We start from the raw sequence: 18,301 nt of genomic DNA, 5'->3' as shown, positions 1-18,301 counted from the left end.
CTCTGAGGAGTTTTCCGACTTCAGCTGTTGCCATCTGATTAGCTGGCTTTGATTGGTTAAGGCATCTTGTCTCCACCCTCTTCTGATGACCACGGACAAATCTGATTGGCTGAGAGGGGGCTCCATGCCGACAGGTCGTACTTTGGGCGGATCCATGTGCAGGTTGCAGTGTGGACGGATAGGACAGCCTCAGGCTCAGCAGACTCCCTCATTCACCCAACACTGGTAAGAGATTTTATTTACTGTGTTAAATAACAGATTCTCACTTTGGCGTTCAGGTTATGGTAACTGCGGCGTTTCTAGATGGTGTTTACCTCCCATTTCTGTGTAGAAAGTTTAGTCTGTGTGTCACTGGTTGCACTTTGACCCAAGTTTGGCACCGTGATTTTTGATAGATATCACACTATCACAACACCCTTATTAAACATATCCTAGAGCAAATTATTTCAGGATTATAACTGTATAATACTTTTTCATTTGTCCTTGAAGATTTTATTTCCTGCTCTTTGCAGTTCTATTATTTTCTTAGGCAACATTGAGTAATTCATTGAGTTGGCTTCATCTCTTAATGCAAATATTTAATTTAATTACAGGGAACTCGTCTGAAATGCAAGACTTCACAATATTTTAAAAATTTAAAGTTTTTTAAGCATGTATGGTGTATCATATCAGYTGTAACATCTAGATGGCAATTTTATAACAACTGTGTTGTACATATGCAGTCGGAAGTTTATATCCACTCAATACAAGTTATTTCTCTTTTAATATGCTTTTAAACTGTACACATGTTATGCCACAAACTTTAATTTAACTTGGACAATTATACATACATTCTTAATAAAATAATTGTATATCCATTAGTAAGTTGCAGAATAATTACACCCTTATTTTCTGGTGTGATTCTGCCTGGATATTCAACCTCTGGTCTTATCCGCTATGGCAGCATTCCCATGCAGGTTTTTTTTTTTTTTTTTTATGGATCTGAATGTTGGTCCAGTTTAGTGGACACACTAATAAAGCATAGTTTTGATGTGTTTGGGACCATTGTCCTTAATTTTGAACCATCTTCATGTTGATTTTAAAGGAAAGTTAAAGAATCTTGAGTCTCTTTCTTTCTTTATTGTCATTCCACTATTATTATCATTCACTTTAACTGTATGCATCTTGACTGGTGTCCACTATTTGTGTCAATATCCTAAGCAGGAGGAGAAAAATGGGACCYAAGAAATCCCCGAAACACAGACTGTCACACGACACAGAGAGAGAGTTTGGAGGAACTCTGGGTAAGCCAGAGCCGCGAAGTTTAAAACATTTGGATCTGTGATGGGAGAGTCAAATGTAAAAAAAGAAAAGAAAAAGACGCTGTAGGACCGACTGTGTAGGATACTTTAGGGTGTCATAATACTTTCCTCAGTTTTTTAGTTGACAAATTGCATTTAATAAGTAAAGTAAGGTTAATTTTTGGTTTTGATGTTATATAAAATCTTTTTTTTTTTTTCAACCAAAGTGGATAGGAGTAACTATTAGGGGACAAGATGTCCTAACTTTTAGGAAACTCTTTCTCGTTGATATGAGTAAAATAAAGTTAATTTCTGCTGTCTGGGTCCAATTAACCCACTTTCTTTTTTAGAGATGAGCAAGATTAGACATTATTATTATTATTATTATTAAGAAGCAAACACATATGACATATGAAAGGAAATCACGAAAATCGTGCGCTTCAAAATAAATGCAACATAAGCAGTATTATTTATAATGACGTGATTCACTGATGAACACATATACACTAATTTGTGGAATATGATTTTTTGAGATGCTGTTAGAGATGTTTTCTTACAGAAATTTAGTTTTTTTTAGTTTCTAGTGCAAATATCTTAGTACACTTGAAATAAGACAAAACTGACTTACAAATAACTGTCCAGCAACACATAGGAGCTTATTTTGTATTTTTTAATTATCTTATTTATCTTTTTTTTTTTAAGTACKAGCTTCACTGGCAGATATTTTTGACTCAGGACATTTTTCCCTAAATGACAAAATCTGCCAGATTAAAAAAAATAAAAATAAAAAAATCAATATTAAGGAATTACTGGCATAAAAGAAGCTCCTAAATGTAACACTGAGAAGTTATTTCTAAGTTAGTTTTGTGTAATACATTTACTGTAGAAATGAGGCAAAAATACTCGGTAGGATTTTGTGTTAATGYAGTTCAATAATGCATTTATAGAACTGAACTCATCTGATACTGAAAGGCGTCTGTCCACAGTAATTTGCTGCCATGCAGTTTGATTTCCTGATCATGACATTATTTGAAGTGTCTTTCTTATTTGCCCSGTTCATTTCATGCAGGAACCTTCAATATCTTCGGTCTTTTTTGCTGCTATCGGTCAAAGTTCTTCACCTGTCTCACCGTCCCATCGTCTCATTTCCTCCTCTGCTCCTTCAGGCGCCGTGTGCATCCCYGTTTTCCTCCCACTGACCGTTCTCTTCCTGATCTGTGTGAGCCAATCAGTGGAGGCCAGCGTCCTGCAGTGGCCCCCCTGCCTCCCSTCCGCCGACCAGCTGTGGGACCCGCTGGCTCCCACTCTGCTGCTGGGATGGATCGGACTGCAGGCCCTCCTCTACTTGCTGCCGTTAGGGAAGGTACGAAGTGTCCAGAAAATGTCCACTTGGTTTTGGTCTGTCACGTAAAATCTGAGTTAAATCCAAGGAAATMTGTGGTTTTAATATGATAAAATGCAAGAAGGTTCAAATATAGTACATGAATAATCAATGATGAACCATTAAGCTGTTTACATTATTATATTATTTAGCTCTGTGAGGTGGTTGTGTTGAATATCYTTGTGGTCATTTGTTTGTTTTARGTTTTATTTTTTCCGTTTWGGCCATTAAAGGCACTCACAGAATGCAAGATCTTGTCCAAACTTACAATTTAAAACACAKAATTGATTAGTGTGTAAGTGTAGAATAGCAGAAACACATAAACAACAGTGACRGCAGCAGTTTAGGCCACTGCTTATTACATATTTAAATAAATATCAAATGTAAAACAGAGCAAGAGTTCATTGAGTCTCTCGTTGTATTTGTTTTGATTTGGACGATCACATTTCTTCAAACTGTATGTCGTGATTATTGTTTTTACGCGTCTATCAGGTCTTTGAAACATGACTGCATTGTGCTCGAGTATAATATTGACATCTATTTCTATCTATCATATCTACTGGCATGCAGGTTTCCGAAGGATTAGCGTTGAGGGACGGAAGCCGCCTCAAGTATCCCATAAATGGTATTAATCAGCTTCACTGTTGATGAACACTTTTTAAAAAAAAATAAATCTCTTTGTCCAAATAAATAAATAAATAAAGTGTGATGTTTTATTGTTTTGCATCACCAGCTGTTATGTGTCATATCTCCTGGTACGACACTTTGCTCATGTTTGAGCTGAAGTTTACTTTAGATAAACATTTCCTCTGTCAACTTTTAGCTGTTTTTTGTTGTTGTTGTTGTTTTGTTTAGTTTTAATGCAGTCCTCCATCTGTTTGCTCTCCCTGGGGCTCTAACATTTAGCTGTGTTTGTTTTCCTCCCTGAGGTTTCCACGGCCTGTGCATCAGCGCCGTGTTGCTGTCGGTGCTGCTGGCGCTCGGCGCTCCTCTTGGATATCTCTTTGAGCTGCTGGCGCCGCTGGCGGTGTCTGCCATCGCCGTGTCGTTCCTGTCCTCCGTCTACCTCTACGTCCGCTCCTTCTGGGCCCCCTCCCTTGCTCTGGCCCTGGGGGGAGACACAGGTGAGAACGCGAGCTTTTCACCGTGCAAAAAGCGGGGAAGTCAACACAAAAGCGCTGTGCAAACACGGCCGGTGGCTACGCACTGTGCATTTGAACGCCCGTTTGTTGAATTGCGGGATGTTTTTTTTTTTTTGGTTTTCCTGTGGGTAAATATCTAAGAGCCCTGCTGCTCGGCAGGAGTTTGCAGGCATCAGCATCAACTGCATCCTGCCTTTTTTAAGTCGGGCGACCCTGCTGCGCCAGCAACACGCTGTTCTCATGTATCCTCAGGCAATAAGCAGAAAAAACAGCAGAGATGTTATTCAGTTTCTGAGAGGATAAATTCTGCTAATAAACAGAAGAACACGTGTGACTGTATCAGCTCTGATTCTGCATGTTAGAGTTGCATGTGGGGCTGAAATGATTCTCGACTAATTTTGTGAACAAGGACTCAAACAAGGTCAACTGCTGAAAGAACAACATACTCACAGCAGCAATAAAGCCAAAAAATGAATATATTCAGCATTTAAGACAAACCTCCTTTGTCTGTAAACACATTTTATCCAACTCATAGCCTATTTTTACCTTCACTTGGTTGAAATTTTTGCATTAAAAAATGTCCTATTCCTATTTGCTGCCCGTTTATTAATTGGTTTATCCAAACGTGAATCAACAGACCAGTCCTGCACTGTCAAGTAGAAAGACTGAGCTTTCACACTTTCGCACGCTAAATTAATGCTATGTTGTTGAATTTTAGGCAATAAAATGTTTGTTTTCTTATTTGCTTATTGGTAATTAATGTTTAAAGCTGTCGAATATATAAATGATGGATTAATTTCTTAAAGAGAACCTGTAGATAAATAGTTCTATTGGTACATATGACAATAACATCTAAGCTTCTTCAAAGAGTCGTTGTTTGTGCCTGTTGTCTGTCTTGTTGCAGGGAATCCCCTCTATGACTTCTTCATTGGGCGGGAGCTGAACCCTCGGATCGGGAACTTTGACCTCAAGTATTTCTGTGAACTCAGACCAGGTCTGATTGGTTGGGTGAGTTCAATGTGACAAATCATGTTCCGTTTTAGATTTTYGATCACTTTTTCCAAAAGTTAGGAAAAAGCGCAACTTAAAATGTCACATACTTTTTTTTTTGTTGATGGTGATGTATCCGAATGTGATGCAAAAACGTGTCATAAGAAATAAACTCCCTTTCTTTTAGAAACCCAAACTGACCACCGGGTGGCACCGTTGCTCTCCTCTGTTCAATTTGCAGCCTCGGTTTGTCGCAACCCAGATCAAAGTTCTGCTGCTTCCCCGGTGACCCAGCAGCACAGTACCAGATTTATTGGACACTTTTATCTCGCATCTGCGTCACCAGAGAAAAAAACAAAAAACAAAACATAGAGAGATTTATTAGTGTGAAATGAAACGTTTTAATCACTCCACCMGATCCCTTCAGACTAGAAATAACAAATTAATAACAAGATTTAATTACGAAAGGAAAGTGGTGTCCCTCTTTAGTCAYGGTGTAAACAGTTAAACCTTTGTACATGTGCATGTTTTAAAGCGGCGTGCGTAGGAGAGCAGAAGAAAAACCTTCCACCAACTGGCTCCAGACAATGTGTGGGATCTTTTTTTTTKTGTSTYTTTTTTTTTTTTTACATCTTTGGAAATGTCAAAACTATTTACTTTTTAGTGTTCAGAAATTTTTAAAATCGATGATAATGTCCCAAATTAAAACAGCTAAGTGAACTCGCATGATCGTGTACTGACAAATTATAATCATTTACTTACAGTTTGAAGCTACAAAAGATTCATAAGGTTCAGAATAACAAACTATGAGATGCAGAATGACAACATAGTCACGGTTCACTGACATTTCTCATTTGGTTGACAATGTATCATCAGGGCGAGCCTGAAACATTGTGATCATAGATTTAKCTTCGTATCAGGAGGAGAAGCTAAACGATTAGCTTTGATTGCTAATGCTTTGCAGTAGAGCTCAACCCCCTTGAGCTTTTTGCTTTTTAAATGTTACCACCAACTTTACAAACTCTACCTGATCAGTCACCACAATGATTTTCTAAGCATAAGTTATTTCAACTTATTCCTGCTATTGCAGTGCAGATATTGTCTCTGTCCCTTCAGGTGGTCCTTAACCTCGGGATGCTGATGAAGGAGGCGGAGCTTCGTGGTTCTCCTTCCCTCTCCATGATCCTGGTCAACTGTTTCCAGCTGCTTTATGTGGCAGACGCTTTATGGAACGAGGTCAGCTGTCAAACTCGAGGCCCGCGGGGCCAAATGTGGTCATTTGGAGCCCTCTAGACTCCAAATTACATCAATATGTCCTTCCAGTTTTTTAACAAATATGCAAAATTTACACAAGATTCACACAAAATCTACAGTCCCAATTTTTTGCTCAAAATTGGTCAAAACCATTGAATTTCAGTTACAGCGTTCCTTGATGTCAAATTATAGTCAGTGATCGATTATATGGCGATTAATAAGAAGTCACATTTAACATCATACTTTAAAAATTCCTTACAAATATTTCTAAATTAGCACCACAAAATCAGAGATTTTGGTTGTTAAAAAACCCACAAAAAGAATCTCAAAATCCTGGATGGACTCATCAGTGTGAAGAGACGTTTAATATTATTTTATTTKAAGAAACGCTTACTGAAAGCTGAGASAAGCAGCTATTTGTTTATATTTTAACAGTCGAATTGGTTTTATCAATACATTCTGGCACGACTGGCCCTTTAAGAACATCCAGATTTTTAATGTGGCCCAACATGAAAATGAGTTTGAAACTCCTGTGTGGAGACCGACTCAACATTTTATTTTAATATGTCTTTTTTGTCTTTGTGTTCATTCTCACCAGGAGGCCGTTCTGACCACAATGGACATTGTGCATGACGGCTTCGGGTTCATGCTGGTGTTTGGCGACCTGGCCTGGGTTCCCTTCACCTACAGCCTGCAGGCTTCCTTCCTGGTTGCTCACCCTCAGAGCCTGTCTTCGCTCACGGCGGCGGCCATAGTTGCCCTGAATGGTGAATGTTGTTTTCATCAGGTTGTGTTTCATGGCACATTTGATGATTTTTTTTTTTTTAAAGGCGTGTGTTTCCGTTTGCCGTCAGGTGCTGGGTATTACATTTTCAGGAAATCCAACTCGCAGAAGAACCAGTTCAGGCGAGACCCGACTCACCCCAGCGTTTCAGGTCGTCCGTCATTTCCATTCTTTTCTTTTTTTATTGTTCAGCAAATCCATTTTCTCACGTCATTTGATTTCATGTGTAACAAAGAAACTCCGCTCATGCATGTCAGGACAGGAGAGGAAGAAGCTGAAGTGTGAGTTTTTTTATTTATTTATTTTTTGCCTAATCTGCATTCTGCACAACTCCTTACAGGACTGGAGACCATCGCCACAGCAACGGGGAAACGGCTGCTGGTGTCAGGCTGGTGGGGTCTCGTTCGTCATCCCAATTACCTCGGCGACCTCCTTATGGCGCTGGCGTGGTCCCTGCCATGCGGTAAGACCGCTGCAGACTCCCYGCTGCCTTGTTGACCAACCTCACACAGCCTCAGAGGCTCCTTCATGTGACTTCAATTGTCAAATTGAAGCTAAAATAGAAAATATATACAAAATCGACCGATAATTCTTTAGTTTCATCATGTACATTTGTTAAAATAGATCAACTTAAGTGTGAAATATGCAATAATAATAAGTGAAACAGGCCCGAGATTCTCTGTCACTTGYCTGAGTAGTTATTTCAGAGGTCTAAATCTCAGATAGTAAATGAGATTCTATGTGATCATTTATTTCCCTCTTACAGATTTCTTCTGATTTTTTTTTTCTCAATCGATCACACTTTTATGGACTCACTTGGATAACATGAAATAGGCTAAAGGAGCTTAAAAACGTACATATTCTGCCGCCATCTACAGAAATTCAAGGGCAGATGAGAAAGAAAAAGTCATYGATTAAGACAGTTTTTGGTCCTTCTCTTCTCGTTATGAGATTTTTTTTACGAGAACTAAATTAGTAACAGTTTTTTTATTATTATTATTATTTCTTTAAATCCCAGGTCGTTGTGTGTGTTAATTACCAGCTGGGTGGAGTTTTAGTCCAGTGGAAAAAAGGTTTTATTATGATGGCCGGATGAGGCCAGTAAAAATCTTTAGGGGGTCACGGCTATAAAAAAAAAAAAGAATAAATAAATAAAAACAAATACTACTATGTAATATAAAATAACACAACGTTACTCTGAATTTCAATTTCTATTACATGAAAATTATTCTCTGGAGGCGCAAAGAGGTGGCGAATATTTTTCAAGACGGGGCCATGGTCCCCCTAACCCCCCATTGGAGGACGCCACTGTTTAAGTTGTTAATTATATCCAACAAATCAGGTTGTGTGAATCTATGATATTTGACTAAATGAATTGCGCAAAGAAGCAGCCCTTCCTGCTTGCACATTTAMTATTTAGTTACCATTATCTACTTATATTTAACTATTTGGCTTGTTTTTATACAAACTTCATCAACCACATAAAAGAAATCCTGCACGAACAGAGGACGTTTGTGGGCTTTCTGTTTTTTCTTAGCTCGTTATATCTGTGCCACTTGGCAGGGATGTTGTTCCACTTTTCCCAATCAAAGTCTCCCCGTCACCGGAGAGAAGTTTCCTGCTGACAGCCATGATGACAGCCATGGCGTCCAGACTCGTGTCAAGACCCGCTTCAGATACTTTAGTTTCTTTCCGTCACTGTGGTTGATGGTTTCGCTTTGGTTCCTCTTAAATGCATTTTGGGGAATGTTTTTTTTTTTCAATAGAGAAAGAAAACAGGCCAAATAGAATTATGGATTATTCAATAAATCCCTCTAATCTACGATGTAAACATCTACATCTTTTTCCGTGAGCCACCAGGTAAACCACATGACTTATTCTGACCAGGTGACTCTTTGGTTTCAGCTCTTTAATGAATCACAACCTGCTGCGGATGAAACGTGTTACAGTGAGATGCTAGCATGACTCCTCTGAGACAGGGTGACTAATGATCAGCCGTACGGTGATGTTTAAATTTTATTCGAAAGTAGTTCCATATAATACGCACCCTGCATAGTTAAACCACAGCAGCACAGATTTCTGTCTGAAAGCCCACAGATATCGTTACAGATAATATTCAGCAGAGAGGATTGAGCTTTTTCTCACACGAGCCCCTTTGTGTTCCTGACTGTTTTCCCCTCATGTAGGTCGTCGTGATGTAGGACAGCAGTGCATGTCTAAAACTTGTTTTAATCTCTTTTGATGTTGAAMGGCAYGACTTTAAAGCACCGATTGCCCATGCGCCCCRCGTAGCTGGACATCAAAGCTCCCCAACACCTTCTTCACTGCTTTGAGGTCATCTTTAATATCTGATGTTTTGTATTCAGTCCCTTTCTTATGTGAAAACCCTACAAAACACAGTGTGGGTGAAAGAAGCCATAGCTGTTTCTGTACAGTCTGCTAGATAGCTTACACATTGATATATATATTTTTTTATCACAATAGCATAATCTCACACAGAAAAGTGAAATATTATCTTAAAAATATATATATTTTTTTAAATAAATTCCACCCTTCACAATCCTGATTAATCTAACTGAAGTATTTCTTGCATAAAAATGTCTCATCAGTAATCCATAACTTCCTTATTGTGGAGATATATCTATTGGATGGCACAGAAGCTTATTCCTCTTTGCTGCTCCACAAAACRGGAAAGACGAGAGAACAGTCAAGTAACGCAGTGAGATGAATGATTGAGTTGAAAACAATCAYTTAAAACTCAGGCGAAGTATTTAGCGCCTGTAAAGCAGGTTAAGTASATTTCTAAAGCTTATAGATGGAAAACTGCAGCTAAGGGTCACACCTCAGGTCAGAAAGCTTCGTCACTCCACGATCTGTCCGAAAGCCCGATSCGCATTTATGGCTCACTCCAGATCAATCTTAGAWTCATCAAATTAGATTAWTTAAAATGCTGCTTGCTAAGATACACAATGTCATAAGTCTCTTAACGAATAATAATTGTCATAATTTAGTTCAAACATTATAATTCAGTAGAAAATTGTGTGTTGGACTCATGGGACTGTAAGATATTCATGCTGTCAATGCGACCTCTGGTGGACATAAAAGGCCAATATTTTTTATTATCACTTATGAGATGGAAAAAAAAAAGTTCGATAAACGTGACATATGAGATGTTAATGTTTTTTATTAACATCTAACATGTTAATGGRAAACACTGGTTCTGGTTTCCTATGAAGGCCATCAGAGCCGTGGACTTAAAAATAACATCTGGAGATTATTGTGCAAAGAATTGTTCTTTATAAAAATCAAGAAAATTGCAGAAAATCKTCTTTATTAGACTTCAGTCAGAGGCTTTTTCAGATTAGCTGTAACAGACTGCTACAGGAGATCCTTCCTTCCTCCAGCTCTTRGCGTCTACGGCAGCTCCTTGAAGAAAACTGTGTGGGTTGCAACGTTTAATTTCCTTCTGGGATTAATGAAGTACTTCTGATTTGAATCAACTTGAATTAAATTGAACTGAACTGGATTGGATTAAACTGGATTGGATGTAGGGTCTATATGTAACATGCAGGGTCCCAACTCAAAATGTCTGTCCTACCACGTCAAACGTAAAACTGTGGAGTTTGTTAACTTAACTGGAACTGTGTGATTTGCACAGATAAAACCCAACTTTTAAAGTGTTATGCCAATAACACTACATGCAGTTCTGGAAGAGAAAAGGCCCTGAAACACAGTTAAGTACGKTAGCAGACTTGTTATGCTGTGGGCCTGTTTCCCTTCCAAATTCTCTGAAAGTCAGGTTACAGTTCATGGCAACACGAACATTTGAAAGAGATTTCAAACCCACATCTCTCTCCCTCTGACGTTTTAAGGCCTTATTAGCCTCTCACGATATTTTCTGTTTTTGACCAAACGGTGAGATTTTGACACGACGACGCGGCAGAGACCGCATCCCTTTTCCTTGAGCTATCCCCGAATAGCAGCTGTCAGACTTTTGTTGCGGTTGACGTTTCTCTCTCTACCTCTCATTGAAATTCAGCTTAAAGTGACTCACTGCCGTCGCAGCCTTTGTAACCGAGACGCATTATGCCGTTTCTGTCTTAATTGCTGGTGCAAAATCCCAAACTGAGAAATTCTCCACTTCTACAAAAAAAAAAAAATCAAGAAGAAAAAAACACGGCAGCATGTTCCAGACAAAAACTGAGGAAACAATGACAGACAGACAAAGGCTCTAAGTACAGGCTTATAAAGTGACCGTCAGGATGCAGCAACACTGAGCTGCAGGCACATAATCAAACAGCTATTCAGCGCCAGGCTTTTGTGCGACGCAGACGGAAGAGAAAGTGCGSYGCTATTTGCGGAGGGGAGGCTGCACTCTTGATTACAGCTTGTTAAATGTGGTTCACGTCACAAACGCTGCTAAGAGAAGGTGTGTGTTTCTCCTCTCCAATCCAACACTGATTAATCCCTCGGGTGACATTCTTAGGCTGCTTTTTAGGTCATTTATGCTTGTCGCTCTTCTGTTTCCCACCTGCAGGCTTCTCTCACCTCTTGCCGTACTTCTACGTGGTTTACTTCACCGTCCTGCTGGTTCACCGGGAGGCCCGGGACGAGAGGCAGTGCAGGGCCAAGTACGGACTCGYGTGGGACGCCTACTGTCGCCGAGTCCCCTACAGGATCTTCCCGTACATTTACTGAAAAAGGACGACATGCTGGATTTTTTTAATTTTTAATTTTAAATACTGGTGCACAACCTCAAGTTTTCATAGAACCAGAATGTCGATTTTAATTCACACAGACTGGAAGTGGAACCCGCCGGTTGAGATCAATGTTTAAATCAGAACTGGTTTAGAGGGTAGAGAACTGTAWCGAATTATTTTTTATTCTGATTTTAAAAAACCTAAGACTGTAAACATCTACTTTTTTTTTTTTTTAAATATGTGAAAATAATTTCTGCYGAGATGAAACAAGAAACAAACTGTAAAGTGTCTTTTTATTAAAATGAAGTCACAACCTTTACATTATTACTGTGTCCATTTGGTGAAGCTTAATATAAATAAATTTAACGAATTAGGTTTCTTATTTGTCGCAACTTTTTAAATTGAGTTAGCATTTAACATTTATTTTCTAAAAACATTTTAAAACCTATGTTCTRCTATTTGACGAGTATTTTATTGGGGTTTTAGGTGACAGGGCAACAAAAAGTAATGTTATTGTGAGGTGGATCATTTCTAAATCTTTTTAAAAGTAAAAAAAAAAACAACTGAAAAGTGTGGTGTGCATTTAAATAAACTAAAAATTTGTGCCTTTAAAGTTACCTATGATTAGCAAACAAACGAGTCTGTTGAGAAACCAAAACCTGGCGCCTCTAGAAGATCCTCAAAGAGGAAAGTCTTTTTCGTTTGCAGTTCATCTAAAAGCGTTTCTTTAGATGACACGTTTCAGGGARACATGTTGAAGAAGGTGCTTCTTCACAGCCAGAAACATGGCGGCGCCATCGTGCATCTTGAGGYTGCTGTTGCCACCGTGTTCGATCTACAATTAGGATCAAATCCTATCCGTGTTCAGAAGGTCCAGATTGAATCCAACTGAGAATCTGTGGTRAAACGTAAAACAYTGATGTTCACAAAAACCTTCCGTCCAATCTGACTGAGCTGGAGCTATTTTTGCACAGCATGGCCGCCAATTTCAGTCYCTGGAAACCGACAACCACGGGACCGGCAGCCGCAGCCCGCGGCGAAAGATGATTCTACWCAGTACCGACTCAGGTGGGCCGGATACAAACGCTGGCATCGCTTTTCTTTCCCTTACAACGATTACAGTGTCAGTTGCTTTGACTTGGTCTGTCGCACAAAAACTATGAAACACGAAGTTGTGTAGCTGATGAACGGCGGCGGGTAGCTGTCACGGTGTCTTCATTTAAACTGATCRTGACAAGTGAGCGAGCAAAAATCAGCTTTGACTCATTTAACCTCTTCCAGGCAACCTGCTGCAGTTAAAACGCTGCTCCTTTCCAAACAGCCGCCTCCTTTAAAGGGRAAAAAAAAAAAAAATCAATTAAATCCACGACTTGTTGCCATGATCTCTGGTCTGACTTTTTAAAATTTATTTATTTTTCTCCAAACAAATTAAAACCCCRTTTCTGACAGCAGTGTTATATAAAAATGCCTGCCTCTTTTCCATTGTGATTCACCTCGCGTCTATGCTGCAGATGATGTCTCTCCCCGTATGAGGTCAGAGGTGTGCACTCAGACGACGGAGCGCTCTCCATTTGTCACCTTTTCTGCCCTTTTGCAGCGCAGCTGGCCTCCGGCCTCACCCACACGCTGTTTTCCGTTGTTTGTCATATGCATAGTGCTAATTATGTGCTTGTGCAATGACAGGATTGTGTGCAGGATTTCCTGCACGTGTCCGTGCAATTTGTACACTTCTTCTTTTATGGCTTGTATTTCAGGATTGAACTATAATTGTGCTGTAGAGATTTATATTACTGCTTTTTGTTGGACGTCAGACTGAAATCAGAAATTAAATAAGCAGGAGGAAAAACCCTTTTACCTAAAAGCGTCATTTGTAAGATACCTGATCTAATTCGGTTTTGGGGAAGCAGGCCCTGTCTGACTGAAACATCGGAAGCAGTTGGACAGAATCTTTTTACGTCTCGAATTAAACCCTGAGCTGAAAGCGAAATCTGCGGTTAGTTGAGATGAATGTGATGGAWATTWATACAAATGAGGCGAGAGCTGACAGTCAGTGAGTCACAGTCGCGCCTCCGTCTGGACAGACGATCCACGGTCCACATAAAAACATAAGTGTGAACAGGTTTGACACATTCTTGGACCCAAACGCTTTGCTAGCACAACACTTCCACTTCTACGTCCGTCTGAAGGCTTGYGAGGCAAACGGAAAGAATAGGAAAGCAGATTATAATAGAAATGGATAAGTACGTCTGTCAGAATTCCTACGCTCGCTGAAGAATTCATACCCAGTTGTACTTTTCCACGTTTTGCCACATTCCTGTCACTCAGTTCAGTTTGTTTTATTTATTTATGGGATTTATTACCAACACAAAGCAGAGGGTAAGTCTGAAGCAGATCTTGTTAACTCTGAAACCTGCATTTTTTTCCCCTCCACAATGACGTTTTTGAGTGTTTAAGGTGATGTGTTTATGTTGGATCCACGTATATTCAGTGTGGAAAATAGACATAATACACTTTCTACAACATTTACACTCTTGGCCTTTGCCTTCCTTTCCACTTCTGCTTGATTCTCATCTTCCGTCTCTGCTCCATCTTCACTTTCTCCAATTACAGTGGATTACTGTGGTAGAATTTTCCTCTGGACCAATCGGTGAACAGAACGAGAAGTTGTGAATGACGTCAGTTTTAGATTTTTAGTCTGCCTGTAGTTTTAGGAGACGGTGAACGAAGCCATTCAGTCGACCAGACTTAACGTTGATCGCTGCTTCGTTCAGCTTGGCAGCTTATCTCCTGGCAGCGGCGAGACGGTTGTTTACATTTCAGGCTATTATGGTAAGCTTCATAGCGTCGAACGTAGCTGACAGCCAAACGTTAACGATTGGGTAAAATTTTTAATTCCAATAGAGTCTAAAGGCTCCGAAACTGAACAAGTAATCAGATTTTAAGAATTATTGATTTAATTACGTTTGTGTGGCACAATTCTTAGGTTGGACATGTATTGATTATTCAATGTTGTTGCGCTTACTGATGAGATATAATTAAATTCTGCTTAGCAATTTTGATCTGATAGCATATATATCAATCGCTTAAAATCCTAGTTATATTAAAGCCTCTGAAAACATTTCGCAAGGTACGAATACGTTTGTAAATAGTCTGTTTTAATATTTGGCAGGAATGTTTGGCTGCAGACAAAATATGACAAAGCCCTTTAGCATATTCCCCTTTTTCTTTTTAATCAAACACACCGCATTACAGAAATTGGATTTCTTTTCATGGTCTCCTTGTCAGTTAATGTGCTGGTAATCTTCCACTAAAATATGAAACTCTCTCCGCATATTTAAACATAAATTTCACATGTAAGGCGCTTTGCGGTTTTCCTAACCCATACAGTCACAATAACATGCAGCCTGGAGTGTCTTGCATAATAATGAATGAGCACAATAATTGCTGGCGTGTGTGTGTGTGTGTGTGTGTGTTTGTGTACGTGTTTGTCTGCGAGCACGCACCTCCAGCGAATGTGCGCGCGCCGGCCGATTGTGTATGCCAATCCTGACGTTTCAAGCCCATCAGTTGTGGCCAGTTTCCATGGTTACATCTCTCGGGGAGAGCACAGACGTGGGAGAGAGGGGAAAGGAGTTGAGACAATTATTGTGGTGGAGGGTGCTGTGAAAGGAAGAGCCCAGGATGATGGGAGTGCAGGAGTGTGAACCGTGGGCTGAGACAGAGTAGAAAATATGTTTTTGTGTGTGTGTGTGCGCGTGTGTGTGTTTGCTCCTGTCTGTGGCCGCTAACACACGCCGGGCTTCAGGTTGTCATGGCTGCTTACCTGAGTCCGAGATATTTATGTCCCGGTAAAAGGTTTTTGAGCAGAAAAGTGGCGCCGCGGGGCATCTGCACCACTTTGACTTGAAAATTTTTGCTTTGAGTGAGACCCTCAATGTGAGTCAACAGGAATTTCTAGTACAATTTGGTTTCCATGGTGACAGCGGGGAGCGATATGTCCTCTTCAAGCAGAGGAAAAAACACCAGCTTGAAGCCCTGTTGTTTTCTGTCTGAATCATTATTTAGACTATTGATATACCGCAGGACCTTACAGACACCAGAACAAGTCCCTGGCTTGTTTTTGACAAACACCATTTGTACATAGGACCAGTAGGTGATTTTCAGGATAATAAATCTTAGCAGGTCAGATTTTTATAAGAACTTTTCTAGAGGAGAGCTAGTGATGCTCCCAGAACGTACTTTAATATGTTCTCACCTTTTCAATTCAATTGTAGTTTATTTTGCAATATGTAAACAATTAACTGAAAATGTTTTATCAAAAAACAAGTAAAGTTTGGTTTAGATATCTAAAAGAGAAAAGGTAGCGCTTTATTACTCCTTTCCTACGAGTCATTAGGAATATTAATGAAATAAATAATATTGAACTTGTGCCACGCAGAAAAACAAAAACCTTTCCTAATTATTCACTCTTTCGAAAGACTTTTCAGTTGTAATTTTCTTCCTACTGCAGAAAACATGCGTTCAACATTTCCAGGTATCTGAACGTCTGACCCATTACAGCAGAAGGACATTTACTTTGTTGAAAATTGGTTACCAGCATCAGTCATCAGCAATGACTGTCATTAAAATACAGTCATCAAATACAGACTGATGACTGCATTTGTAATGGCATTGCAAACACAGTTAGTCATCAGAACACAAATACTAGCTCACGTGGCAATACTTCTCTGAAAGCCTTGCAATGCCAGCCCAAAGCTAGCTAGTGCTGCCAGTGCCAGCCCAAAGCTAGCTAGTGCTGCTAATGCAGCTAGCTAGTGCTGCTAATGCCAGCCCAAAGCTAGCTAGTGCTGCCAGTGCCCACCTAATGCTAGCTAGTGCTGCCAGTGCAGCACTAGCTAGCACTGGCAGCACTAACCAGTGCTGCCAGTGCTAGCAGCATTAACTAGCTGGCATTGGCAGCTAGTTAATGCTGCCAATGCCAGCCCAATGCTAGTTATCACCAATTAGCTGTTGAATTAGGCCAGTCACTTTAAAGGGAGTGAATATTTATGCAGTCACCTGAAGAAATCAGTTTTAACTTTTGACAGTAAATGGGTTATTTTTGTAATTTGTCAAAAAAAAAAAAATTATCATAATTGATTTGTAAGATCAAAAATGTGTAAAACATCCAAATATGTTTTAGATACAGTTTTATTGGCTAAGTTTAGCATCGTTAGTCTTTGGGTGTTTTTACATACGGTTAGTTAAAACCTGATAGTTAAAACCTTTTACCCCGACTCTTTGTGATGTTCTTCAGTGATGCCTTTGTAAAACCACTGCTGTATATTTATCTCTGTAAACCTCTAATGTATCCAGTTCTCATGTTAGTATTCCGGAGACATTAGCAGGAAGCTCTAACCTGCTTTCGGCTGCCTCTGAAGTGGAAGCTCTTGCCGTCTCAGTGGGGGCCTGCTCTCAGTTATTCTCGTACTCTTCAAGATGCGCCTAAATGTCTCTGCAGCCACTTCTAAATGCAGCTGTTAGCTTAGGCAGCTTTCAGCGAGGCGTTCTGCCCTCTATCATCGTCTAATTTACCACTCTGTTTCCTCACGAATTCCCCCCTCTGCAAGCTTGGGGAGCTATTTTTGTATTTTTTTCTTTTCTCCTCGAGTGTACCAACCAGTGGCGTTGGCCTTCCTCACCCTGCTGACCTCCAGCACCAAAGAAGAAACTTGGAGGCAACTTTTGGCATAACTGTTTTATTGGGATATGGCGTGTAAATAGATGCACATCATATTGTAACCGAATAGATATAAAGTGATTCACCAAATCGACTTTAGCATAATAATGAGGAATGTATAAAAGACGGATACGATACAGAATTCAGTAAGTTCAGTTTTCTAAAATGCTTTATTTAGAGCGACTACGTGATAACGTTCCAGCAGCAGGCGTTATTTCTTCCTCTGTCGGCGAGTTCCTGTGCTTCAGTAGTGATTGTCCAGACTCCACACATTCACACAGTTGGCGGAACGATGAGGTCTCGGTGTCCTGTGATTATCTGCGAACGTCTCTTGGCACGACATATTGCTCGTCCTCCAAAACACTGGCAGCCTATGAAAGTTGCTTCAGTGATTGAAAGTGAAATCACACAACCTATGTGAGATTTTCTCCTATAGACGGCGTGTCTCCGCAAAGCGTCTTGGAGAAGCGTTGCTTCGTTTMTGCAGTCAATAATATATCTTACTATAACGATGTTCGGCTTTATGGCATTTTATTGGGAGAGAAATTAAAACAAATAAGTAAACTAAAAGTGTCCTGGTCAAGATTTCTTTGTCCCTRACCCTGGTTTGGTGAAGCATATTCCAGTTCAATACCACATTCAGGCAGCTAAAGGTTGTACGTTTTAGTTCTTCTTCTTTGGAGTTCAGATTATTACGCCTTTAATCGATTTRGGAAAGCTAGAGAACTTGTGAAGATGTAAGACTGTCATCATCCACAATGAGATGAGTTTAATTTATCGACATGGGCTGAAAGGAAGAAGAATCCATTACACGATAAAAAAGGTCAAATTATGACGTGCAAAATGCACTCAGGGACAAAGATCCTAAAACTGGAGAGACGTCCTGTGGTGTGATGAAAATGAAATGTTTTGCCATGATTGATTATTGCTATTGATTTCTTCTTTCTTTGCTGCTGTTGTACAGAAATCCACCCCCATTGTGGGACAACAAAGGATTTTTGTATYATATTCTACTGAACATTGTTACATTTGTTGTGTGTCTGTATTCCTG

General features: G+C 39.8%; 1 protein-coding gene and 1 long non-coding RNA gene across 4 annotated transcripts; one reads left to right on the top strand and one right to left on the bottom strand.

Moving 5' to 3' along the window:
• The first annotated feature begins 46 nt into the window (after positions 1-46).
• On the top strand, positions 47-12,869 carry tm7sf2 (transmembrane 7 superfamily member 2). 3 transcript variants are annotated; one of them, XM_008428031.2, is made up of 11 exons: positions 47-225; positions 1,204-1,283; positions 2,447-2,643; positions 3,232-3,286; positions 3,591-3,785; positions 4,708-4,811; positions 5,910-6,029; positions 6,646-6,814; positions 6,902-6,982; positions 7,172-7,294; positions 11,369-12,869. In XM_008428031.2, the coding sequence occupies exons 1-11, from the start codon at positions 86-88 to the stop codon at positions 11,527-11,529; spliced, it is 1,425 nt and encodes a 474-aa protein (XP_008426253.2). In that variant the 5' UTR covers positions 47-85; the 3' UTR covers positions 11,530-12,869. The 3 variants fall into 3 exon arrangements, with proteins under 3 accessions (XP_008426253.2, XP_017164111.1, XP_017164112.1); XM_017308622.1 differs by having other exon boundaries at positions 1,201-1,283; XM_017308623.1 differs by lacking the exon at positions 11,369-12,869 and having other exon boundaries at positions 1,201-1,283; positions 7,172-7,381.
• LOC103476011 (uncharacterized) lies at positions 7,300-16,507 on the bottom strand. Its single transcript, XR_535388.2, has 3 exons — positions 15,355-16,507; positions 15,035-15,123; positions 7,300-7,385 (listed from the first exon to the last, which is right to left on the bottom strand). It is a non-coding gene; the product is annotated as an uncharacterized LOC103476011 (long non-coding RNA).
• Positions 16,508-18,301: the final 1,794 nt, after the last annotated feature.

This window comes from Poecilia reticulata, linkage group LG14 (genome assembly GCF_000633615.1).
Source record: "Poecilia reticulata strain Guanapo linkage group LG14, Guppy_female_1.0+MT, whole genome shotgun sequence".
In the NCBI taxonomy this organism is placed as follows: domain Eukaryota; kingdom Metazoa; phylum Chordata; class Actinopteri; order Cyprinodontiformes; family Poeciliidae; genus Poecilia; species Poecilia reticulata.
Note: the sequence above shows the minus strand (reverse complement) of the source record. Positions and strands in the feature narration are given on the sequence as shown.